The following is a 26,792-nucleotide window of genomic DNA, read 5'->3' on the forward strand; positions in this document are numbered from 1 at the left end:
AAATTGCAAATCAGGTTGTGTTCGACCTGATCAAAGATGCAAGAACTCGTTTTGCCCAGTAGCCCTTCAGGGGGCTCAGGAGATCAGCAGTTACAAATAATGCAGTTACACTTTCCATGGAATTTGGTAATGAAATGAGGAATGCACTTAATTACAACAATCCCAACGGTAATACCTGAAGTAATCAGGTTTCTATTTGGTTCTCTTCTTATTCCTCCCTGTCGCTTTCTTTGTGTAATTCAAATCTTGCTACAATAATTTTTAAATTACTGTCCAACATTTAATGCATAAATAAGGACATGAAGAGGGCTAAACCAGTGCAAATATTCACAGTGCTGACATAGTCTTATCTGTTATAAAAATACTTCCCTGGAAGTCACATAAGTTGTCCTTCCAAGTTTTTAAAACATGGAAAATTTAATAAAAACTGGAAGAAATGTGATATAATTTAGAGGGGAGAAATGACCAAGATTTTTTTTGCTTTGATGGTGTTATTTGGTGGCTTTTTTTCTAAATTTCAGTAAATGAGCAATTATCCTTTAGTAAATTGTGGCACAATGGATTAGATATGCTTGTCAATACCATGGAAAAAATCAAGCCCTTGAGATTACTTGTGTTTAAATTACTTCACAAAGGACTACAAAATATTATGAACTACAAGATTATGTTCCAAAACTGCCTTTTTTTCCCTTAAAAATATGCAAGAAACAATGACTGCTGGCCATGTACATCATCTGCATCTATCCAATTTGCTGACTTTTACATGCCAATCAGCATTTCTAATCCCTTGAAAGTTGGGGGACTTCAAATCTTCTGAAATTTAAGTCTTCATACTTAAAACAATTTTTAAAAATACAAAACCTCATGGATCTGTGCCTAATTTCTACAGCTCACTTAGTGAGCTATATTTTGCATATATAGTGTGTGCAGAAGGTTCTTATATTCGGGCCAAGTAAGAAGAGGATTAATTTGGGGTGTTATGTTCTCTCCTTCTGGAAAGTTTCTCCTCCTTTCCTGGGGCTCCCACTGGGCTGAAAACGGCCCTGCAACTTTATTATTATATTATTTATTATTAAAAACGCAAATCAGAAGCTTTGAGTAGTACATATTGATATTTTAATGATACATTTGCAAACAGTTAGAAAGTTAGGAACTGGTGGTTTTCTTTGAGAAGTTTTTTGTTAACAGGTTAAACATTTTTTGGTGTCAAATCAAGAATGCTTTGTAACTATCACCCCTCTGAATTTGAGTCTCCTTTGGTTTTAATATTGTACAACTCATGCTAAATATTTAATTTTTTTTATGTTTTCTGCTCTGAAGTTTGCATGTCTGGGATCTGGTTCAGACTGATCATTCTGTCTTCAAATCAGGGATATTTTATTTAAAATTCTGTGGAGAACAGGGAGCTTGAAAACTGTTTTATTATGGAAAACTCATCTACAATAACCCAGTACATGAAAAACATCTCTATTCCCCAGAATGTGCAAAATGTAGCAAAGAGAGAAAAAGAGAAGGAACATGAAAATGTAAGGAAGAAGATGGAACAGAATTGCTAAGCAGGGAAAAGGTGCTTTGGGCTCACAGTTTGAGATCTGTTGCTCTTGTCAGCGAAAAAGTGGCTGTTTAATTTGTATTAAAACTGAATATAAGATCCTTCTCACAGCAAAACTTCCAAAATTGCTGGAAGAAACAGCTTGCAAGGGAATAGAAAATAAAATGAAGGAAGCCTTTAAAGAGTAGCTGAACACTTAGCCTGTGAAATTTGTGTTTAGCACAGGCTCCTGTTTCCCTGGTTGGCAGCAGCTGAGCTCTTGGTCATGTTGATGAGCTCCAGGCTGATCTTCATTGTCATCTCACAGTCCTTCATCTCTTGAATTTCTCTCATTTGCTGCCACAAGCAGCCACCTGTTTACAGCTGCTGTGCACGAAATTTTTGAAGGTGGGAGCTTTGGTGACAGCAGACACTGTGCTTTTAATACAGATATTTAAGCCTTGAAACTCTGTTTTATTCCCAAAGCAAATTCGAGAAATATTCTTCTGCCAACATCCATCAAAAGCACTAACAGTCTCAGAAAAGTAATTTCTCCTATACTGAAAGCCTCAGGTATCCTGATGCCACATGGTCATCAATACAGGTACTTATCAAATTATATCCATTAAGAATTAAGGAATAGGTTGTCCTTAAATTACACAACTTTTGGAGCAGTCATTTTTTTCAATTAGTGCCTTCTCAAGAGAAGATGAATATATGTCACTTCCCTAGTAAAAGAATATTATTGCTCCCCATAGGTAAAATACTGGGAAGATCCTATTATCAGGAATCTAGGGGTTTTTAGCATAATGAAGAACAGAAATTTTATATGTAGACTTGCCAGGTCTAGTAAAGTTTGCAGACAAATGCATCACAAAGTGAACTTTGCATTTGTTGAAGTAGAGAAAATATATCCTTACTCTTCAGAGGAAAAGAAACAGATTTGCTTTGTATTCAACCTGCTGACAGCACGTTCATAATTTAGGAAAACCACACCTGGAAGCTGTGGGATGCAGCACAAAGAGCACTTGCTCTGGCATGGAGGTACAGAAATTATCAAAACAGACCAAAAGTTCAGCTGTAATTTTAGGGGACTGAAGTACTTTTGTTAGAATTGAAGATTTGGCTTAAAGGGAAATTTGTTTAATTGTTTCATAAGGGGAAAAAAAAAGCAAACTGGTTACATATGACAATATTTTGAAATAAAGTTTTTTCACTCTCACAGTTTATGTCCTGTTAAGAATGCAGGTCATGAAGTTTATTATTGTAAATACACCCTGAACTGGCTTCAAAGTGAATATATTTCACCCTGCCTCATCTCCCAGGAGTCCTACTCTGGAGAGGAGAAAAAATGGAAAACTGAAATCATCCCCAGTGCCTGCAGTACAGGAATCCAGAGGTTCCTTTATGGCAGAGTTTCAGGGGAAGAATCTGAAAATGTTTTGCAGGACAGAGACAGAGTTACGTTTTCTTGAGGAAGAAAATCCAGCTTAATGCTGCAGATTTTAAATTCCCCAGCCCCCATTGCACACTGGGAAAATCTGCCTTCTTATATTACCTTGTACAGTGTTGTTTTTAAAGGTTATTTTCATATAATCTTGTCTTGAGAAAGTCGTGGTCAGGCGCTTCCAAATATTACTTGTGTGAAAAAATCACTACACAATTGTGCATTCCCGTAAATTTGAGTTCACAGATGCATTTCTTATAGTTCTGCTCTGTGACCCCACGATGAGTGAAGTTAAAGAAATGTATAAATTCTCCAGTATTTTATAATTTCTGAATTTTTTTCAACACTCATCGGGTCATTTCAGGCCTGGAAGAATATGGTGTATCCCTGCAGAAGTCCTGGATTTCAGAGATGTCTTAGTCCTGCATTTCATTATAATTCCCACTTGAACAGAAATCATATTTCTGAGGCATGAGATGTCTTTCACTGATCAGACTCCTAAAAAGAATTTCATGTCAACTCCTGAAGGCCTGTTTTTGTTGGGATTTTTTTTGTCCGTTTCTGTGTCTGTGTGTGGGTTTTGATGGTTTGCTGTTGTTGTTGCTTTTCTAGTCTGCCTTTGTTTTTCTTGTGGTGAAGAGAGGAAAATCAAAAACGGAAAGGTAAATAAAAAGTACATAAAATCAAGTATGGGAATATTGCCACAGTATGAAGGACCTTAAAGTCAATATATCACATGGCTGACGCCAGTCAAACTCTCTCTTGAAAACATGAGAATGAACTAAAACAGCAGCTATTATTATCTCTCTGACATCCACCGCGTGTTGCAAGAGCAGTTTCACATTTTAAAGACTCTTCCTTAAAGAAAAGGATGTGAACATTTTAGAAAATCACCAGTAAAGCAAAGCTACACCTCTCTGCAATATTTTCACTGAAAGGGAAAAACCAGATGGATACTGCTGATGTTACAGAACATAAACCAACATATACAGCTCAAACAGGACTTTAAAGAAATAGCTTTTATTCATGGTTGGTGAGGCAGGGTCTGATCTCTGCTAGAACATCTATTTTTTTTTTTTAAATGGACTCTTCAGAGGATGATTTTCCTCTCTATGGGTTCATGGCATTTGTCTGTTAATAGATGCAGTATTTCAGCCAAGTCATTTCCTACCCTGCAGCCACTTACAAGAACAGGACACTTAATGTGTCAAATGTGATGGGTCTTAGGAGGATTTTTACCTCTACCTTACCTTTATCAGTGATCATAAAACTTGCTTTTTCAGCACTATTTCAAAGGCAGATCAAATATTTATTGTACTTACGGGAAACATTTACATGAGCTCTTTAAAACCTGAAATCTCAACAGTAACACACCACCACAGAAGAAGTATTAAGACTCATTTGATTTCTTTCCTTAACGTAGTGCCCCATGAGGAAGCAGTTTAAAGTGTGAAAAACAGCCCTGGCAGGAGCCAGCTTTACTGAAGAAGAAACCCTGGTGAGTTCACTGACCACATATTTTTCTCTTTCCCCTGGTTCCCAGGTTCTGGACTCTTCTCCACACTGGTTTGCTTTCAGAGCCTTTTCCAGAGTCATCTGTCATCCTTCAACCAAATCTCAAAGGCCATTTGTGATTCTTTCCTCCAGGATGCACCAATGTCCTTCCCCTGCACGCCCAAGAGCCACAACCTGTAAAGCACCATCAGTGAATCAACTTCAGAAGCTGATTTTTAAAATATTTGTATTTAATATTTGGGTTCCAGCAGCTCTGTAGAATCACTCTCTCTCTGACACGAATCTGTATATTTTTTTTCTGCTGCCAACATACAGATTGCACAGATGATAATTTTGTTCTGCCAGACTGCTGCATGATTTTCTGGTTCTTAAAGACTGGTTCCTCGGTGATCATTGTTTCATCCAAAGTGGAAAAGTGGAAAATCCCAAATGGAATTGACTGGGAACTCTGGTGCACTTAAACCTTGTGTTCCAAAAATCGCATCTTTCCTTCCTGTGATCAATTTATAATAACTCCAGAGGAAAAAAATCCATACACAGCTAGAGGGGAGTCACAGGTCACCACTGTGCTAAGAGGGAAAGCAAGCTTTGTACATTTTTTTCCTTGAATTTTCCTGGAATTTCTGTCTTGCTTCTCCACCTAATATTTATCAGTGTATCAAAGAGATCAGAGCAATTTCTGGGACACTTTGAAAAAAAAGAGCAGTAAGGTTCACCAAAGAACCCAAATCCCACGGCAAGACATTTTGTAACACTCTCAAAATTTATTTTTTTAGGAAAAAAGAGCAATTATAAAGCTGCTTTTGGCACTGAGTATGTAATGGCTTATCAGAAACTACTACCTGAAGCTGTTGACACCTCTCACAAGGACTGGTGGGAATACATCCAGAACCTGGAATAGCAGAGGTCACCCACTGTATCCAGCCAAGGAACTGCCAGGAGGAACACCAAAGGTGAGGAACAAAATCTTATTTTAGTGTCACTGTCTGTGTGTTAATGTTCTGTGTTTACACAGTGACTTCTTCTTTCACAGGTCGCCTCGGCCTTTTATTTGATTCTTTATAAATAAAAATTTATAAAGGTTCTTCGTAAAATTTATAAAGATTTAAAAATGTATTTGATTCTTTATAAATCAGAGCAACATTTAACACCTCTAGTTTCCCTCGAGCTTATAAGAGGCTCAAAGCTCCACAGTCTCACAGTCATAAACCATTAGAGCACAGAATTCACCCCCCATTTTGGGGAGAATCCACTGGTGAAGGAATCATCATGGTTCAAGTAGCTGTGCTGCCAGGCTGTTTTATTCCTTGGCACATGCAGATTGTACTGCCACGTATTGGATTACAAACAGCTATTTTCCATGGATCTTATTCATCTAAAGCCTTGAAGCAGGGCCACACTTTGTCATTGGCTGCCAAACTTCACTGGATGTTGGAATTAAACAAGTCCTAATACATAATTTTCCAAAGAATGTGAAAACTCTTTAAAGAAAATATTATACATCATGAAATAATTAAGGTTTGTGCTCTCATAAGAATAATTTTTGGGCTGTATCCAACATTAAATATTAATGTGTAGGATATATTACATGCAGATATTAATAACACTTCACTGGGTATTCATGGTTACCATGGTTTCTTGACATTTAAATCTTTAAATTTAGTTTAAAATAACCTGCACAACCCAAAACATTAATAACATGGATTAAAACTTTTCCCTTCCATTTATTATGCAATATATATATGAGGATACTTCTATTTCTTAATGTGCACTTTATCAAATTCAGTAAATGACTGTGTTCACAATTTCATTAGCTGTAGTCATGAAGTTGTAGATGGCTCTTAAAATCAGTCTTTACTTCATTTCCCATTATTTTTTCATTAAGCATGTCTTCTTAGAGACTTCTTCCTCCTTAAACATTTATGTCATGGAAACCCACGTTGTCAGGAACACTGATTGATTTATTAGTGTTGAGTATACTGCATTGTTTCACATAAATTTCAAATCCCAGCTTCACATCACTGTCACTCTTATCCTGTATCTTAGAGCAGAATGTGCTGACGCTGATAAATTACTTATTAGCTACAAAAAAATACTACTTCATTACATACCTAATAAAATAATAAACAAATGCTTCCTCAGGTTGCTAGGACACTTCCTCAGATCTGAAATACTTCAAGCTTGTCTCCTTTAACTCATTCCTTGGATTATTTAGTGGTGTGGGTATTTACTGCACGGTGTCCAGCACCCCTCCACACTTACCTAGAGCAGAGCCAGGGGCTGAGCTCTAGCAATAGTCACCACTAAAAAAAGCTCAGGGTTCTGTTAGTGGAAATTTTGATTTCCCTTCTCAGCAAAAAAAACCAATTTTTGAAGCCAAATGAATCAACTGGGCACCGGATGTGGCTATTTGGGATCAGCATTCTTGTTCCCTCTTTGTGTCTGTGAGAGATCACACGTATTTCAGGTCTATGTCTGTTTATCTGTTGTGTCTCTTAAGGGGTTTTTGTACAGGATACTACAGGACTGATGGGTACACTGTTATTCCTTTGCCTTACTATGTTCACATAGAGCCTCTAGGTTGCAATTAAACTCAGAGCTTCCCTGAGTTCTGAGCACCAGCTGCTGTACAGCTGCAGAGTAACTGAGTAACCCTATCTCAAAACCTCATAAAGTGAACAGGTAAGAGAAAAGGGGAAGAAAAAAGTGCTTCCTTATCTCATACTGGGTGGGACATGAAACAAAGAGATGTAGATTCGATAACCTCACTCTCCCTGGGCACTGTTTAATGCATGGCACTGCATCAGTGGCAAGTAGTTGGTACAGCTGGACTGAGCTCTGTCGTACTCATCAGCCCTCTCTTTCTTTTGTTTAAGTCTTCTCTGGCCCTGTTTCACTAAATTATAGAATAGTTCAGGTTGGAAGAGACCAGGTAGCTCCAACCCCCCCTGCCATGAACACTTTGCCTTGGACACTTCCAGGGATGGGGCAGCCACAGCTGCTCTGTGCAACTGTGCCAGGGCCTCCCCACCCTCACAGGGAAGAATTCCTTCCTGATATCCAACCTAAACCTGCCCTCTGCCATTGTGAAGCCATTCCCCTCTTGCCCTTGGAAAGAGATCCTCTCCATGCTGTCTTGTAGCTGCTTTATGCATAGGAAGGGGCTCTAAGTCTCCCCCAAACCTTCTCTTCCCCAGGCTGAACAACCCCAGCTCTCTCAGCCTGTGTTCACAGCAGAGGTGCTCCAGCCCTGTGATCATCTTTGTGAACACCTCTGAAGTCTCTCCAACAGTTCCATGTTCTTTTTGTGTTGGAGACCCCAGAGTTGGATGCACCACTGGAGGTGGGGTCTCACAGAAGTGGAGTGGAGGGGGAGAATCACCTTCCATGACCTGCTTTTGATGCAGCCCAGGACACATTTGGCTTTCTGGGCTGCAAAAACACACTGCTGAGTCATGTAAAGCCTCTCAACACTTCTGTTTCAAGGTATTTGACAAATTATTATGTCAGTCAAGGTTGATGCAGCAGTAATTTACCTGTTCAAGATTATTAGTTAATTATTTCATGGCATCGGTACTTGGAAGAGATGTTGCCTGGGTAACAGAATAATCCCCTCTTCTTTTTACAAAAGTTTTAAAGCTTGTATGATTTATTTCATCCCTCATTCAGAGGATTAAGCCACCCTAGTATTTGGCCCAGCATCATTACACTATATGGTTCCAACTCCTGGAGCATCAAACGACTCTTCCCTTAACAGCTGTCCCTAAATGAGGTTCCCTGAAATCACACCTGAAACCCAGTGAGTTAAATTCAATAAAAATTCTCTTTAACAATGGCAGGCTGCAAACCTAATGCAGCTGTGAACTCAGTTACACTCATGTATTTCAGGGAGGGAGGTAAAGGCTCATCAGAAGAAATATTTATGGAAAGGGCCATAAAGAAATACAAGGGCCAGAGCCTCTCACTGATTGTGTTCAAGCAGTCATGGATGAAATCAGAAAGCAATGGCACAAAACTGGCACCACAGAAAGTAAGTCTAACATGTGAATTAAACATTAATTTGTTCTAAGTTTCATCATCTTTTTGGACCTTTAAAAAAAAGAGAAATGCTTAGGGCTAAGGAAAATATTTCCAGAAAAAAAGAAAACCAGAACAGCAGACCACTTGAGAGGGATTTCTTTTGGTGAGACTTGTTCAAAACAAAATGAGCCTGCAGGCAAATCATCAGATCTCTCTTCATAGTTTGCTCCATCACCTCTGAGAGTTTAAATTTACATGACCAGCAAGTTCAGTGGGACTGGATTATGCTCACTTGGAGGAGAGTTTCTGGATAATTTTAAACTTTTGAGTTGAAAACATTTGGGAAGGGAAACAAGTATTTGAGTCTTTGATTAAAGCCATCTGGTTTTGCATCAGGCTGATAGAGTTCTAGGTGCTAAATATTCCACACTCTGAAATTCATATATTGATTTTATTTTTATGTTAATTTTAGCAGAACTCTGAAGTCTCAGAAATAGAAGCTCTTTCATCAAATCCACTTATTTAATCTTTTTCTGAAAATACAACATGAAATTTAAAGATCCCTATTAGGATTTTAAAGTTAGACTGGGATTAAATGAACTTGTACTTTAGATACACCCCCTTGGCAAATATAACCATGCCCCATAGCAGGTATGAATTGGTTATACACCCTGATTTCAAACTGGGGTTTGTCTAATGGAATGCAACACTGCACAGTCCCAGAATGTGGTGGTACTGAGCAATGTATTGTGTCTCGAGAGCAGCTTTCTTTAGAATAGAGCTGGAAAAGGTGTCAGCTGCAGGTTGTTTCTTGAGTTCCCACTTGCACAAATTCAACTGTGATTAGAATGAAAAGAGGAAAAAAGAGGATCAGCGTTACTGGATCTTCTGTGACAAAGTGACACTGCAGCATGGTAAAAACGTGTGGCTGGCATTACATTCTTGCCATCTTTGGCCATCTAGTGGCATCTTTTTATCTATGAAATATAACAAGTAAACAATTATTATTATTTTGAAGAGAAACAAATCCCCCAACAGTACATGCATGTTGAATAACATGCCTGGAGCTACGTGATTCTGGTCATCTTATGAATGCTGTGGTACAGAAAATTATTTTGGAAGCCTCACAGAATCAATTAGGTTGGAAAAGGCCTCTGAGATCATCGAGTCCAACCTCAATGCTCTGCAGTACCTGGTGTGCCCAGTGCAAGTGCCCAGTGTTCTTGCTCAGGGATGTGTTATCCCAGGTGGCTTTTCCTAGCACTAGTGACAGCTTGGGGACAGCTGGAGGACAGGTTGCTTAGGTAGGGCTTGGTGCCTTGTGGTGCTGCAACACAGTGAGTACCAATGAGGACAACCTTCACTGTCCAAGCACTGTGAGATGGGACAGGGAACCCTGTTCCTGCTGAGGTGTCTCGGGTGCACAGCTGTCCCTGGAGCTGGTCTGCCAAGGCTCACAGGATCTCTGGCATCCCCATGGAGCCTTTCCCTTCCCATCTGTGCGACGTACAACCAACACAGCATCCTGTCCCCAGCCCTGGTGGCTGTTCTGGGGTGTCCCTGCTGTGTCCAGTTTTGGGCTCTTCAGTACAAGAAAGAAAAGGAGCTGCTGGAGAGGGTTCAGCAGAGGCCACAAAGATGATGAGAGGTCTGGAGCATCTCTGTTATGAGGAGAGACTGCTACAGAGCTTAGTTTAGAGAAAAGACTGAGAAGGGATCTCATTAATGCACTTAAATATCTCAAAGGCAGGTGCCAAGAGGATGGTGCCAGACTCTTTTTTGGTGGTGACCTGTGACAGGACAAGGAGCAACAACCATAAACTACAACACAAGAAGTTCCACCTCAACACGAGGAAGAACTTTAGGGTGAGGGTGGCAGAGCGCTGGAACAGCTGCTCAAGAAGGTCGTGGAGTCTCCCTCTCTGGAGACATTCCAACCGGCCGCATTCCTGTGTCACCTGCTCCAGGCGACCCCGCCTTGGCAGGGGGATCGGACTGGGTGATCTGCGGAGGTGCCTCCCAACCCTAATTATGCTGTGATTCTGTAACCGGGGTGGGCGGGCTGGAACCACACACCCCGCACCCCTCACACCCCTCACACAAACACCCCGGCCGGGGCAGGGGGCGGCAGCGGCCCCGGAACGGCCGTTCCCGAGCCGCGGGGCCCCGGCGGAGGCCGGAGCGGCGGCGGAGCCGAGGCGGCGCTTCCTGCGGGGCGGTGCCGGGCAGGGGCCGCTCGGCAGCGGCAACGGGGGCTGGGGCCGCCCCGCCGGGCTCCGCTCCCCGCCGGGCTCCGCTGGGGGCTCGGCGCTGCCGGGGCTCGCCATGCAGCGCTTCACCGTCAACATCAAGCTGCCGGCGCGGACCCTGACGGGCGCCCTCAGCGCGCCCAACCGGGGGGCTGCGGACTGGTGAGGGGCCGCGGGTGGGCGGGAGGGGGGTCCCGGTCCTTCGCCTCAGCCGCGGGTCGGGCTCGGCTCTGCCCCGGCAGTGCCCCCGCCCGCTGTCCGCCGGCACCGGGCTGTCCGCGCAGCCCCGCGGCCCCCGCTGGCGGCTGGAGCGCGGTGATAGCGATGGATCCCCGGGAGAGGCCGCAGGCGGGAGCCCGGGGAGCTGCTGCTGTCCAGCGCTGTGCAGGAACAAAGCCATGGGCGAGCACGGCCCAGGCCTTTCCGGGTTCGGACTGAAAGAGAGGAGCTTTAGAATAGATATTAGGAAGAAATTCTGCCCTTTGAGGGTGGGGAGGCCCTGGCACAGGTTGCCCAGGGAGGTTGTGGATGCCCCGTCTCTGGAAGTGTCCAAGGCCGGGGTTTGGAGTAACCTCGGCTAGTGGAAGGTGTCCCTGCCCGTGGCAGAGGGTTGAACGAGATGGTCTTCAAGGTGTCTTCTAACCCAAACCGTTCTCTGGGCAGAGATCTTGCCGGTGCGGTGAACTGTAGAGATCAGAGCAGCTTCTGGTTTCTGTTCCTGTTGCCTTCGAGACTTGGTGTACAAAGCCAGTACCTGTACTCTTGTATTCATTGCTCTGAGCAGTGAGTTCTCTCAGCTGGGCTGTAATTCGTTGCCCCAACACTGCTGAACGCCAGGCAGCGAAAATGAACGAGCTAGACCAAGGCATGGTTTAAAAGTGTAGCGTTTAGGTTGGTCAGCTTGCAAAGCAGTGAACATCAAAGTGCTCAGAAGTGCTTAGTTTGAAACTTTTTCTGCTTTGACTGTTGCCAGTTGCCTGGTGTTCACCAAAGCTCGTAGGTGTCATTGGTTACCTGAAGGGAGCCTGCGGGAGAGCTGGAGAGGGACTTTGTACAAAAGCAGGTAGTGACAGGACAAGGGGGAGTGCCTTTAAACCTAAAGGAAGTAGGATTGGATTAGATATTAGAAGACATTCTTCCCTGTGTGGTGGGGAGGCCCTGGCACAGGTTGCCCAGAGAAGCTGTGGCTGCCCCATCCCTGGAAGTGTCCAAGGCCAGGTTGGACGGGGCTTGGAGCAACCTGGGCTAGTGGAAGGTGTCCATGGAAGGGGTGGAATGAGAAAGTCTTCAGGGTCCCTTCCAGCCCAAACCATTCTCTGATTCTGTGATAAACTTCTGAAGTCACACAGGCCTCAGCAGGTTTTCACTGTTAGTATAATAAATGTTTACACGCTACTTTTTAGTCTCAGAATAAATGAATAAATAAAAGAAATGCAATTAATTATATGGTGGCAAATGTATTTCTCACCTGTGTTCTTACATGTAAAATTTGGGAATGCTCTTCGTGAATTCCTGTGCAATGTCTTAAATTTACAGAAGAGGGTTTTTACAGATGAGCACAAAGAAATGCTTTGTGGTGGCTGAGGGTTCTCTCAGCAAGTGGTTCAGCAGACATGCAATGGCATTTTATAGTGCTTTTATGTTAATAAAAGCTGATAGACATCAAATATTGTGTCCAGTAGCATACATTCAACTCAGCAAAAAAAAAAGTCTTGTATTTGATGTGCAAAGCTTTTGTTGTTTTTTTGCTTGTTGATGATGATTTGTGCTTTTCCAGGGGCTGGCAAGGTTTGATTGCATATGGATGTCACTCCCTTGTGCTGATAGTGGATGCAAATACTGCTCAGACTTTACAGGTTCTGGAAAGACACAAAGCTAGTGTTGTCAAGGTGAGATGTGCATGTTTTAAGGTATATTATTTGATTCTGTTGAATACGTTGTTTTTCTAAATCACTGTAAATACTTGACATGATACTGCACTCGATTTTCAGATAAAATGTGTTGTAAAATACCCAAGATCTCTGTTACAGCTGAGTCAAACCATACATGCTGAAATTTGAGCTGAGGTCGATGGTAGATCTTTATAGAGTATATAGAGGTTATTGAATATCTAGAAAAATCTGTTAGTGTTACAGAACACAGAAATGTTTTTAGGAAAGCTTTTAACATGAGAGAATTTCAAATGGATATTACAAAATGTCAAATGAAGCTCTTTGTTGATGCCCTTTCTGATCTCCCCTATGGTGGGAAGTGCACCATTTGTCTAGAAAGTTACTTTTTAGCTTTTTCTTCTGTTCCTACCTAGAGACCAGGAACAATAGCAGACAAAACTGAACATTTATTTTAGTGATATAAACTGGCTAAAATTTAAGTTCAAGTATAGGGCACCTGAACTTTCCTTTGAAGGTCCTTGACTTGAAATTGCAGAGTTTGAGTCAAGTGTGGAACAGGATGTATTTCTTTGATACATCATTTCTTTGATTGTGGACAATGACAGATTCAGTTGGGGTTTAGAGGAATGTTTGGCTGGCACATATAATGTTTAACAGTCCTTGGCACAAGTGCTGCTTTAGAAGGCAGTCAGTAATGTATGAAGAATAATAAGTTCTTAGATGGGGGATTTTGGTGGGGGTTTTTTGTAGTAAAAGGTTGAATGTGCCTTCTGCAAATCGCACACTATTTTTTCCCACATGGAATTTTCTTTAATATCTATTTCCATATAGATACATTAGTACTATATCAGACATGGCCACTCTGGTATTTTAAAATTAAACACAATTATTTTGTCTTTAGGTTTGATAATTTACTGACTTCTGAGGTATCATGTTATGATGATTTCTTTCTGCAGACTAAAGTAATTTAGTGTGCAGAAAAAGATTCGCCAGTTTTTTGGTGAATGGCTTTGAAATTTCAGGATATTCAGTAGTGGATATTGTTTATGTATCTTTATATGGTATAATGTATATTTTTGTGCTACAGAGTTCAGTCAAGTGAGCTTTTGAATAATAATAAATGGACTGCTCAAATCCTGAGTGAAAATTTTGGGTAGGGCAAAACTGTACAGGTCCATACAAGGTCTTGGCCAGGAGTCATACAGATAATGACACTGTAGCTTTTAAAAATGATTGTAAAGTTCAGGAATTAGTTTTGCTTGATTAGAGAGAATTTTTAACTGACTGGCAAAAAAAGGCAGTTATAAGGGTTAGGTTTCAAAACAGATCCTTTATGTCATTTTTTGAGACTTAGATAATAAATTGTAGCACAGTTAGTTTTTTTTATCCATGCATCTTAATGTGTTTTGGTTACCTTCACTGGCATTGAGGAGTAACATCATTTCAGTAGGAAACCAAATGCTGAAGTCCATTAATTTTTAAGATAATTTTTCAAAACCACTTCCTGAAGCTCTAGGAACAGAAACATGCTGTAAGAAAATGGTTAATTCATGAGGTGCAAGAATGAAAAGAAATTCCCTTCTACTTTAAGAAACAGGCATTATATAGGAAATTATTATGAGGTCATGATCACTGCAGATACCTTTACACCTGTAAGAAATTTTCTTCAATTCCTAATTGTTTTTTAAGAGTTTATAAGTGCTAAGAGTGTAAATAAGCTGGAGGGGATCTGACAGAAGTCTGCAGTGTATGTCTGACAAACTCTTTGTAGCAGAGGCTCACACCAGCAAACTCAGTATTCCAGGGATCTTCTCCTCAAGAACCTGTGCTTCAGTGCTGAAAAATGTCAAAACACAGCACATCTGTAATTTAAAAAGCAAAGAATAAACCAATTGGTTCATAATCCTTCTGCAGTGCATTTTACTGGTTTACTTTAAATACTTCTGGCCTTTGGTTGTCATAACTGTGTCTGGAATAGGTAATGGATTCACTGAGGATTGATCTGTGTTAGTTGCCCATCTGTACAAAAGGTGTTTGTAGGAGACTGATGGCCTTGTACAGAGTGGATTATATCTGATTTTACCTTTAGAAAGAGTACTTGAAAGCATGCTTCTACAGAGGAAAATCTAATTACAAGAGAAAGGTTTTGATCTGTCACTAGAGTGAGAGGATTGACATTACATTTGTATCCTTTTTGATGTATTAATAAACAGAGATAATAAGGCATTATAAATGAGATGAGGTAGACTGTGAACACTAAAAAAAGTCACCCCTGATTCCTGTTTCTGACTGATGCTGCTGTATTTTGAAGTCAGGGTAGACAGGCAGTGACCAATATCATAAGAAAATAATTTCTTTTAGCAGAGGGTCAGGTCCTGTGTTGGACCTTGTTGGAGCAGTGTGACTGCAGAGAGAAAAGAGATTTATGTTGTGAGAGCACCATGTGGGCTCTGGTTAGTAAAGATCTCCTTTTTGTTGTTTATAACTTGGTGACAACTCCTCCCTTGAGAAATAATGTCTTCCAGACTTGAAATTTGCTTTGAAGTAATAAGTCTTTAACTGAGGAATAAATGGCTTTGTAGATTTATACGATTACAGTAATTGCAGATATCCTCATGGGTGATTCTTTTTTGAACAGCAGGGAAGCAGGAATTGCAAAAATGAAATTTGTAGGTAGAGAAGAGTCTCTCTAGAATTCTTTGTGTTTCAGGTAGAAACATGCTTTGAGTTTATAACTAGAAAAGTTCTGTGTTTGGCCTCCCCCTTTCACTGTCAGGTGATGTGACAGCACACAGGTAGCTGTAGTGGAATTTTTATAGCAGGTAAGTTCCCATTAGCTTTGCATTAAGGTTTCTTTATTCTGTCAGTGTCTTCAGTCTCTCCTAGGGACAGAAGTTCACTGTAAAACCAGGTAGCAAAACAACTCCTTATTAAAAAGATAAGGGAGAAATCAGTGTTGCCTATGCCCTTTTAACCTGGGAATACTTGTAGACAAGATATTTCAGATTTCAAGACACGGAGTTTTCACAGGTGTTGCCAACTTGCAAGCCCATGAAGCTTGAAATCCCAAACCAGAAAGTGGTGTGTGGAATTCAGTGGGCTGAAAAGGACTGAAAAGTTAGCAAATGTCAATAATAGCTTCTTTGTTTGATTATTTAGCTGTGAGACAACACAGAGATGAAAGACTTAACCTTCCTTCCTCCCCAGTACCATAATATACCTATATTTGTCAGATTACAAAAATGACATGTTTTAGGACGTATATAAAAATTGGATGGTAATTTTTCCACTTCTATTTGTTTGGAAATCAGCGGGTACAGGTTTGTGGATGCCCACAGAACCATAAATATTGCTACTTAGTTTCCTCTAAATATTTGAGTAAACTGTTTATATACATAAGATGTATGTTTGGGTTGCTGCAGTTGCCTTCAGGAACAGGGATTGTTGATTTATGTAGTTGGAGAATATCAGCCATGCAGTCATGCAGCAAAGTTGGGACCTACCTTAAATTTGCACAAGTCATGGAGGCTTAAAGGTATTTTACACAGGTGCTGTTGACATTAACCATTACAATGCTTTTTATTGAGTTCATTATTCTTTGCTTATCCATCTGAAAAATATGCAGTGTGTGTGTTATATGGGTTTGTCTCCTTTGACCACTTTCCCTCTGTGTGTTCAGGTTAAATGGGCTAAAGAAAATTACCACCACAACATTGGCTCCCCGTATTCCTTGCGTTTGGCTTCTGCTGATGCCACAGGGAAAATCATTGTGTGGGATGTGGCAACAGGAACGGCTCGCTGTGAAATACAGGAACATTCCAAACCAATTCAAGGTAAAGAGAGTGGATGGGTTTTCTATGGAAGGTGTTTTATGGAGCATTTTGTGTACAAATCCATCACCTGTGTTTTATAAACTATTCTCTGTTCTGCCAGTGAATTCTACAGTTGGCATTGCCAGCCTTCTGTATATTTGCTTGCTGGTTTTATGAGGAAATGTAAGATTTACTGTCTCCCAGAGGAATGCCGTGAGATTTAATTCATTATGGTGATGTTTTCCAAGACAAAAAGTTAGCATCCACTTTTATGGATGTTATTGATTGCAGTAATAACATTTACAGTGTCAAGTAGATCTTCCTGCTTTACAGTTGGGGTTGTGGTGCAGTTTGAATTGCACCTGAGTGCTGCTGCCATCTGAGGGGGTGCAGTGCTTTAACAGCACTACATTTATAGAAATTAAAGGTTTTGATTGGGCACATATATTTTGACAGTTACTTAGATAGCTCATGATGTAGCTACTTCTGATCAAATAGATTGGTATGATAACATACATTTGCAATGTAAGCAGAGAGAGAAGGTTTTTTTGAGCATTTCAACTATTTCAAAAACTTGTAATGATGTTTATGTGGTGGTTTTTTTAAACTCCTATTACATAAAAGCCTGCTTATGAAAATAAGTTGTTTGGTTTTTGTTATTCTGGTTTTATAAATCCTGTGAAAGAAGATATAATATTGTAAGTCTGATAGTGAGTCACTGAAAATTTTTTCTATTGACTGCAGTTAATTTTATTAGTTTTATTACTTTTTTGTTTGTGTGTGCATTATGAGTTGGGTTTTATTTATTCCTGACACTGATTCACTGAATATTTGGTGGAGTTTGGGTGGAGAAATTTGGAGATTTGTCCATTTTTTCAAACCCAGTGAAGGCTTTCCAAACTTCTGGGCAAGGAAAAAGGCTAAAAAGCAACAGAATTAAAATTCTGGTTTGTCCTCAGTCACTGATTTGATTCAGCAATAACCTCTAACAAAAGCAGCTTCTTTTCCCTTCCTTTCCATGTGTTTCTGAGGCCTCTGACTTTCTCCAAGCTGTAGAAAGTGGTGCAAATACAGGGATTGAGCAGCAGAGTGATCTGGTTCTCTGGGTTATCTGCAAGAGCTTTGTGGGATGACAGCTGGGGCCTCAGGAAGAAGCCTCACACTTTTCTCCTCACTGTTTCAGGGAGGTGAAAAGTGGTGCATCGGTGTAAGGCACTCTCCTTTTATTTGATGCAAACTTTGCATTCAGCTGAGAAGGAGTCAAACCTTTTGTTAACTTCCAGTGTAACACATTTGGGCACACGTGGCTGCTTTTTTTCCCTCTTTTCTTCTCTGTGAAACCCAGGGAAAAGCACTTACCAGCTCTGAAAAAGTGTTTGAAGTGGAGAAGACATTTGTTTCGAGGTCCAATACTAATACCGTCTCATACATTAATTTTAGATGGTGTTATGGCTCATGGTGTCTTCCCAGATATTAATTGGGATGGTGTATGGTTCTTTTAATTTGGACTCTGCAGTGGTTCTCACAGTACAATGGGTTGTTTCAGATAGAAATTCAGTGGCTGAAAACATGTGACTTCTTCAGGTAGGACATGGATTTTGTGCATGTGTGTAGACATGTGCAACCCAGTTTGTTGCTGATTGTTAAAAACATAAATTCAGGCTATAATAGGAACTTAGGTTTTAGAATTGTGAAACAGAAACATCTTGTTGCTAACAAGCCACTATTAATTCCATTAAAGATGAGGCATAGAAGCAGAGTAGTTTTAAAATAGAACAACTTTATTTTTTAAATGAATTTCACTGTTGTTCCTTCTTTTCTTTTGACAGACATGCAGTGGCTGTGGAATCAAGATGCTTCTAGAGATTTGCTGCTTGCAGTTCACCCTCCTAACTATATTGTACTGTGGAATGCAGACACAGGCACCAAACTTTGGAAGAAAAGTTATGCTGAAAACATCCTGTCTTTCTCATTTGACCCCTTTGATCCATCACACTTAGCTTGTAAGTTTATCTGTATAAAATACTGTGACCTTGGTTCTGTGTGACCAGGAAAAATGTTAAGCTAGAATGTTAATATTGAGATTAAATATAGTGGATTGAATAGAATAATGTCATAAATGCCATGAAGGAGTCTCAAAGCAAAGACAGGGAAGTCTTTGGCCAATGTGAAATGTAAAAAAGTACAAAAGGATGGCTGCTGAGGGAGAATCCAATAAGTAGACCAAGAATAAATGTTATTTTCAAAGAAAGGATTTTTTTTTTTTAAGGAATACAGTGTGAGCATCAGCTTCAGGAGCAATTCAGATGTCAAGGGGATGATGGAGGGAATATTTATTCATTTTAGCAGAAAGAAACTGAGAGAAATAAAAGAGTCACCATTTTCTTCTGGAATTCAGCTCCATCAGTCCTGATCTCTAATGAGACAGCAGGGTTTGAGGCTTTGTAATTTTGGGGGGGTTTATCTGCAATACCATTCAGCCTTCTGTAGACATCTTAGTTATGCAGCTGAGCCAAAACTTTATGCTGCAGCATAAATAACATGAGTTAATAATTCTTTGAGCCGTGCTCTGCATGAGAACAAAAAATGGTGTTACAGGCAATGTGCACAACTCTTCTATTTGCATTGTGAAGCTTAAAGAGAGAATAACTGAGTTATTCTGGGAGAGAATATGGGAGAGAATAACTGAGTTTCTGCCAGTAATACAGTATTTTTTTAATATAAACTTAATTTTGAAAGGTGAGTTTTGTGGATATTAATTAATTGTAATGTGCCATCTGCTGCTTTTTCAGTAGAACGTGCTGGTGGTCTAGAATGATGAGTTTTCTCCCTGATAGAGTATTATTAAAGTTATTAGCATTTCTCCTCACTGAGATGTCATTAAACTGGAATGCCCCAATCAAATTGCACATTGAATTTTGCTTCTTTATTTTTTTTCTTGGTGCAGTGCTCACCAGTGAAGGAATAGTGTTCATCTCTGACTTCTCTCCTTCTAAAGCTCCTGCCAGCTCAGGGAAGAAAGTTTACATCTCTAGTCCCCATTCCAGTCCTTCTCACAACAAGCTGGCTGCTGCTACAGGGGCCAAAAAGGCCCTTGATAAAGTAAAAATCTTAATCAGTAATGAAAAACCGAGGTAGGTTGCAAATATTTCTTCTCAGATAATGTGTTGTATACCTGTACATCTTATGGATATAATAACCTATAAGGTAATTAGTTTAAAAAAAAGATTCACTGGGGTAGGCAGATGTGAAAGGTAATATTTAGGAATATAACATTGACATCCAGTTCTGCTCATAAAAACCACCATATTATCTCAGCATATTTTATATAACTCAAATGGCATAATTTTCTCCTTTTGCTGACAGATTTTTATTCAGGTGTAAATTCAGAAACAGCTTTCTTAGTGGAAAAAAAAAAGATGAAAATGAGCTCCCATAATTCATTTTGATTGTGGATTGAGGAGTGATATAGCTAGAGAATAAAAATTATGCAGATACCTAAGAAGAGTTGTCATTCTAATGTTGTACATGATACTGCAGCAGGAGGCGTTTTCTGAATGATTAGTGCATAAATAAAATTAGAATTTTATGATTTCATTCCTATTTGTGTATTTTCTGCCCTTTTAAAACTTAAATTGTTGCATTTTGAGATTATATTTTTTTATTAGAAATTCTCTAGGCCACTTTCTTCCCTTTCTATTTTCTATTTGAACATTAAAAATATTTCTCAAACCTCTGGCAAATGTAAGAACCCACTAATCAGGCTGTATCAATGAGAAACTTATACTCTGTTATAATAGGGAGTTTAAATTGCAAACTGAGAAGACTTGACTGAGGAGAAGATTTTTATATGAAGTTAATGGGCATGATCTTATAATTTTGTGTTCTATAATGCCTGATTTGCAAATATTGAGGCAATACATAGGTTGTTGCAGCCTTATTTGTGCTCTGCATTAGCAGCAAACCATCAGATACCGTTTTTATGCTTTCTCTTGGTTGCATTTTAATTTAAATATGAATGCTGCCAAAGGTATGACCGGCTTCTCTTTTCTCCCTCCTTTTCAATCCAGAGTAGAAAGACTAGAATGAGAAAAAAAAAAGGAAGAAAAATTGCAGCAGCAATGATTCGTGGGGTTTTATGTGAGTTTAAGGAAACTCTGAGGAAAGAGGAGCAGGAGATTGTCAGGAAAGTGCAGACAAAAGGGGACTCAGAGCCCCAAAGCAAGCAATGAGGTGCAGGAAGTGTGTGAAGAGGTTTAATGTGTGATGGAATGAGATTAAAAACAAACAAAACCCCTCAAAGGGTCATCCATTAAATGAGTTCAGAGGCTTTTGAAAACTGAGCACAGGATGAGGATGATTTTCTTCACCATGACCCAAGTTCCTTGGATTCCACGTCCCTAAGGAACCCCTTTGTCTTGCAGCTGATCTCCTGATCACCTTTCATAAAACGATAAACTTTCCTCTCTTTGCTACTTTCTCTGAATTTTGAACACTGGGATTCTTGCTACACTGGTTCAGTTCATTTCCAAATAAAGTAATATGCATAACAATATAAAACTTGGAGTAAGCAATATGTTTAAGGGTAATTTCCCATGAATGTCAGTAAATGTCAGGGCAGCCAGCACTGTTCCTAAGTGAATTGCTTTGTATGTGGGGTGTGCAAGAATTACACTTGTTCCATTTGAATGAGATGCTATTTTTAAAATTACTCTCTAATCTTATTTAGACAAAAGCCAACAGGGTGTGTTTTTGGAGCTCAGTGATGCTCTGCACTGCTGTAACAGTTCAATGGAAACCTGCAGTTGCCTCGTGATCAAAATAGGGGTTACTTGAAACAAATGCAGCTGCAGGAGAAATCCTGCTGTTAATTTTATTTTGACACAACCTGATAAATGTTTGTATCTGACATTTTACAGTGCTGAGTCTGTGACACTCAACGACTGTCTCCAGTTGTCATATTTGCCTTCCAAGAGAAACTACATGCTGTTATTGTACCCCAGAGAAATTCTGATTCTTGACTTGGAAGTGAATCAGACAGTGGGTGTGATTGCAATTGAAAGAACAGGCGTGCCTTTCATACAGGTAATGAAGATTTGATGGGGTTTTAATCGTTGAAATAATTTAAGATCATAGATAAGTTGGTGATCCGCTGAGACTTGTTTGGTTAGTTCTAGAGAATGAAAATAAGTTAGTTCATGGGGGGAAAAACGTCCTCTGAACCAGCAAACAATTCAAACAAAACCTTGCAATTAATTTTTCACATTAATTGACTTCCTCAGTCACAAGTCCTGTAGCTAAAAAAAAATAATCATGGAAACATTGCATTAATGGTAACATTTTTTGTGACTCGCTCAAACATCAGCAATCAGTACTTTGTATTTGCAAGTGCCCTTTGCAGAGGTTGAAATTTTGATGATGTGATATAATGTCTGTCTCTCTGTGCAGGTAATTCCTTGTTTCCAGAGGGATGGGTTGTTTTGCCTCCATGAAAATGGTTGTATAACTCTGAGGGTTCGCAGATCCAACTGCAGCATAACTGGAACTCCAAGCGAAGAGCCAGGTAAGTTTTGTGTCAAAAACGTCCTGAAATGCCTTTTAATGTCCTTTGATGCCTTTTAATTAATAATTTAACACCAGTATTAACCATCATGCCTCATATGGTGAATTACAGCCCTTCTAGTGTTTTTCTCCCTGTGCATTGAATTTAAATTTAAATTTGTGCTGCTTTTTCCCAAAGTGGTTTTTGACTTCTCTGATGTTAAGTGCAAAATAGATTATATTAATATCCTGAAAATCCTTTTAGCACTAAATAATACTTTCATTATAAACTGGCTTAGCAGTCACAGATACAAGAATGTTATACATAAAAGATGAGTAGTGTGTTCTTTTTATCTTTAAGAATGGATATATTTTTCAGACAAACACAAGGTTTTGGAAGTCATTTGGTCAATTGGAAGAACTGATTTTAGAACTAAGATATGGGTTTTAGATTAATATCTAAATTATTAAACTTCTGTCTCTTTTATGAATTGTTACTAAGAATGGTCTTTTAAATGTAATGGAGCAGATTGGAAAAAAGGGAAAACATAGTTCTGTAAATGTAAATAAGTGATTTTTTTGTGGTTGTTTTGATTTGGGCAGTTTGCTAATTTCTAGTGAGCTACAATACTGGCCTCCAGGTCTGCCAGTAAACCTGGAATTTTGGATTGTGGAGAGCAGATGCACTTTGTGCCCAGATACGAAAGTTATTTTTTAGGTTTTGCAAGATTCCTTTGGAATAAGATATTTTAAAGACAAAGTTACGTTTTGGAGAACTTTCCAGAGCTGTGTTGCGTACAGCAAGATCAGTAGTTTTTGACTGCTTTTCCCAAACATGGATTTCAATCAGAGAGCCTCTGGTGATTGATCCCATCACGTGTTTTTCACTCTGATTATTTGTCCTCTGTGGGACCATTGATGTTACAGATCCAGAGCCAGTTCAGGAGCTGATTTATGATCTAAGAAGTCAGTGTGATGCCATCAGGGTGACCAAAACAGTGCGACCCTTCAGCATGGTGTGCTGCCCAGTGAATGAGAACTCTGCAGCTCTCATAGTCAGTGATGGCAGGGTGATGATCTGGGAATTAAAATCCAGTGTTTCTGGCAGAAATATTCGGAACAGGTAACGGGATTTATTTTTCCTACCATGGTTTCAATCTGTTACATTTACTGTGATGTCCTTCAGTGGTTTTTTTTGGTTTTGTGACACGTGGGAATGGAAGGAAGAGGAACAAAATGTGTCATCCAAAAAGATTGGTTCCCTTTCCTTGGGGAAGTGAAGGAGCTGTATTTCCTCTTTTTCTTTAAGAGATAATTCTGTCCTAAGTGGTTGGAGTAAGAAAACAAAAGATAGAATGAATGTTCACATTATTTTAGGGGGACATCACCTGGGTCTTTAAAAAACTACATTTCCAGGAGGGGAAGGGTTTTCTGCTTTCTTTGTGTGAATTTGACACTGAACAATATGAAGCTGCCCAGCAGGTGACTGGAATATGGTGGTATAAACAATGTTTTTGTGTACAAAGCCTTTAGAATTTCAGATTTTGAGCAGTCTCTACAAATACTGTGTGAAGGAATGCAGTTCTTTGAACATTCAATGTGTTAAGGTCGTTCTGCTGCAATAACCCTTGAAAGTACTGTTGAATAACATAAATAAATAAAATAAATAAATAAAATAAATAACTTACTGCCGTAAAATAAATAGATTTCTTAGTGCACTTTCAAATGTCAGTAGTACCAGATTTTCAACTTAGACCCTTTTGTTGCTCATCAGTGATTTAATATTTCTATTCTTGGTGTTCTCAAAAATACTGCTGGTTGGATTCCTTGTGCTGCATATCCAGGAAAGGTGTTTAGAATCCATATGTTCCTGGGTTTTACTTCTTGTGTCCTTAAGAGTAATTTCCAAAACATTGATCTTTGTCATAATTATATAACTCCCAAAAAATGTAATAACATTATGAGAGCCACTGAGCCTTGAGGACTGTGGATATAAAGCATATTTGTAATTGGCACAGTCTTTAATGGATTTTGAAGGAGTCTTCCTTCATTAGCTCTTGATCCTGCTGGATTTGATGGTCATCATGAAAATGTGAACACAAAGTATTTTGCAGTGAGATTTTAAAGAAAAACATTTTGTTTTCATTCCTTTTACAGCAGCTCAAGTGCATCACCTTTGTATTCCCCAGTCTCCTTCTGTGGAATTCCTGTAGCACCATTCCAAAATAAACTTCCAGACCTCTCATTAGACAACATGATTGGTAAGAATTGCTTTCATTAATATTACAGGGTTTTTTAAATGGTTGTGCATTTTAGCTTGAGAACTGCATTTGTTAGAATTGTTTTCTGTGCAATTTAAATAGTAACTCTGAAATTAAAGCTGTTTGCTAAAGAAATTATCAAATGAATCCATTTGAGGACCAATGCTTCAAGTTCATTTTCTCTGAGGAAAAGAAAAAGTGTTTTAAGTTGGAATTTGGCCAAAACACTTTCATTTTTTTGATATTAATCTCAAATGGATGAAGCCAATTTATGTGACACATCCCAGCTATTTGAAATCTACTTCAATATTGAGAAATTTCCCATTAGGATGCTTAGGTTTATGTTTTAAAACTAATTTCTGCTGGAAAAGCGACTCGTGCTGCTCAGAGATACAAAAGTGCAGCTTTGGAATTGCATTTGCTGAGAGGTGTCTGGATGAGCTGGTGTAGGTACCTTAACACATTTTCACTTTATCTCATGTGTTTAAAGATGCCATTTAGGGCATGATTTTTTAAGTCCAGCCTGGAAAAGCCTCTGAGCAAGCTGGTCTAGTGGAAGGTGTCTCTGTCCATGGCAGGGAGCTGGAATGAGATGAGCTTTGAAGTCCCTTCCAACCCAAACCATCCTGTGATTCCATGAATTTTTCTTGTACCTGCATTTCCTGTAGTCATTGACATCCCAGCTAACGTTGGTTTTGTTCCTTACAACATTTGGACTTGTTCAGCTGACTGCAGAAGGTGCACAGCCCTGGAATTACATCTTTTTTGGGCCTGTCTTTATTGCTGTGCCCGAGACAATTCACTATATTTTGGGAGGTAGATTGCACTTTACTGTCTGGGCTTGAATTCTGGAAGAAGACTGGAATTATTGCACTTGCTTTCTTTTCTCACATTTTTTAATGATATAAATTTCTGTGTCTGATAACTTTCCATAACATCTCTGATTAAAACAATCCTAACAAGAGCTTTAATTTTTAAGCAGGGCAAGGTGCAGGTGCTGGAGAAGAGCAGTTGAGGAGCTCATTTCTGCAAGAAGTGCACCTGAAGTTCCTACTGACTGGCCTCCTTTCAGGGCTCCCTCTGCCTCCCTTTGCCATCCGCATGTGCCCCCCCCTTACAACAAAGAACATCAAACAGTATGAGCCAATCCTGGCTGTTGGTAAGTCCTTCAATAGCTTATTCATTGCTCTGAAGAGTAGATATTAAATGCAAATATAGTTGCTAATACAGAAGAGGAAAATCTGTCTTTTGATCCTTTGTAAGTAATTAAAGATATCGACCCTTTTTCAGCTGTCATAGTCCTTGGATTCTTCTTGCCTGCCTTGAGTTTCAGCAATGCTACCTGAAAAATTGCAATACAGTAGCAAGTTTGTATTTATCCTTTCGTTTACTATGCTGCTGGTCTGTTGATACACTCAGCATTTTATATGCTGCTCTCACTTTGTTCTAAACATCAGGAAATACGGATTTCTGCAGTCCCGCATTCCTGCAATAAATAAATAAACTTTACAGAGACTTTATTTTTGCTCTGATTTGAATATCTAAAAATACACTTGAAGCATATTATTCTATCTTATTCCAAATGTAGTTAAACTCATCTGGGTATGAGAATAGTTGCCAGAGAGCACCTGATTTATTAACTCTGAGTTGTCCCTGTTTAAATCTGATTTTTCTAGTGTGCTCTTTCAGACCACATCAGGGATCTCACAGTGCATCCATGCAGGCTGCTGCCTCTGCTGTCAGCAGGCTGGAAGAGCAGACACAGAGATGCTGGAATGTAAAGATTGTAGGGCACTGTAGAATTAGACCTTGGGATTTGGGTTCTTCCAACATACACTCAGAATATCTAAATATCAGTCCAAATCTGTGTCTGTCATAAGTCAGACTTGGGAGAGTCTTGTTATTCCTGATGTTGCCTGTGCTGTAGAGCCTTCCTAGATTCCTGGATGGGGTGGGGGAATTATTACAAAGATGAATGTTGGGCAGGAGCTTGCAAAGAGGATGTCACTCCAGTAACGAAAACACCACAACAATACATGTTTGTGTGTGTGCAGTTCTCATAATACTGGTATTTACTGAGCTAAAATACCACCTAGAATTGTGCTCTAAAACATAGACAGGCTCTCATGACATGATGTGATGCTGCTAAAATTGGATTTTTATAAGCTGTAATTCTTAAAACAAGTGAAATACAAAGATTAGGAAACAGGTAGGTATAAAGTGCATTTATAGCAAGGTCTTTCCTGACTTAAGGTACCTGAATTAGTCTTTAGGTATCCATTGTTGTATTTTGTGAAGTGATCTGAGTATAATTAAGTGCCTCATAGAAAATTATAACTTTCAGTGTTTCTGAAGGTTTTTGATGTAGTTGAAGCTAATAGCTACCAAGTTATTGATTTCTAATTTGGAAGAGGTCATTATTTCAGGAATGAGAAAGCAGAATTGCTGTAATGATTCAATAAAATCTGCCCATGATTCTCCCCTGGCATTATTGGTGGATAACAATTAATAAAATTCCCTGAGG

The 26,792-nt window shown here is 39.5% G+C and overlaps 1 protein-coding gene across 2 annotated transcripts in view; it reads left to right on the forward strand.

Annotated features, from left to right (window-relative positions):
- Positions 1-10,817: 10,817 nt before the first annotated feature.
- WDR11 (WD repeat domain 11) overlaps positions 10,818-26,792 on the forward strand; it is a 39,746-nt gene continuing 23,771 nt past the window's right edge. The window contains exons 1-10 of one of the 2 annotated variants that reach the window (XM_017809305.1): positions 10,818-10,924; positions 12,540-12,651; positions 16,334-16,487; positions 18,296-18,469; positions 19,414-19,600; positions 21,386-21,551; positions 21,915-22,029; positions 22,935-23,130; positions 24,165-24,268; positions 25,248-25,427. In XM_017809305.1, coding sequence (XP_017664794.1) covers positions 10,839-10,924; positions 12,540-12,651; positions 16,334-16,487; positions 18,296-18,469; positions 19,414-19,600; positions 21,386-21,551; positions 21,915-22,029; positions 22,935-23,130; positions 24,165-24,268; positions 25,248-25,427 — 1,474 coding nt within the window. In that variant the 5' untranslated portion in view covers positions 10,818-10,838. The remainder of the gene's footprint in view (positions 10,925-12,539; positions 12,652-16,333; positions 16,488-18,295; positions 18,470-19,413; positions 19,601-21,385; positions 21,552-21,914; positions 22,030-22,934; positions 23,131-24,164; positions 24,269-25,247; positions 25,428-26,792) is intronic. The other variant, XM_017809307.1, reaches the window with a different exon arrangement.

The sequence above is a fragment of the Lepidothrix coronata genome, unplaced genomic scaffold (assembly GCF_001604755.1).
Source record: "Lepidothrix coronata isolate B3197 unplaced genomic scaffold, Lepidothrix_coronata-1.0 Scaffold25, whole genome shotgun sequence".
Taxonomy (NCBI): Eukaryota; Metazoa; Chordata; class Aves; order Passeriformes; family Pipridae; genus Lepidothrix; species Lepidothrix coronata.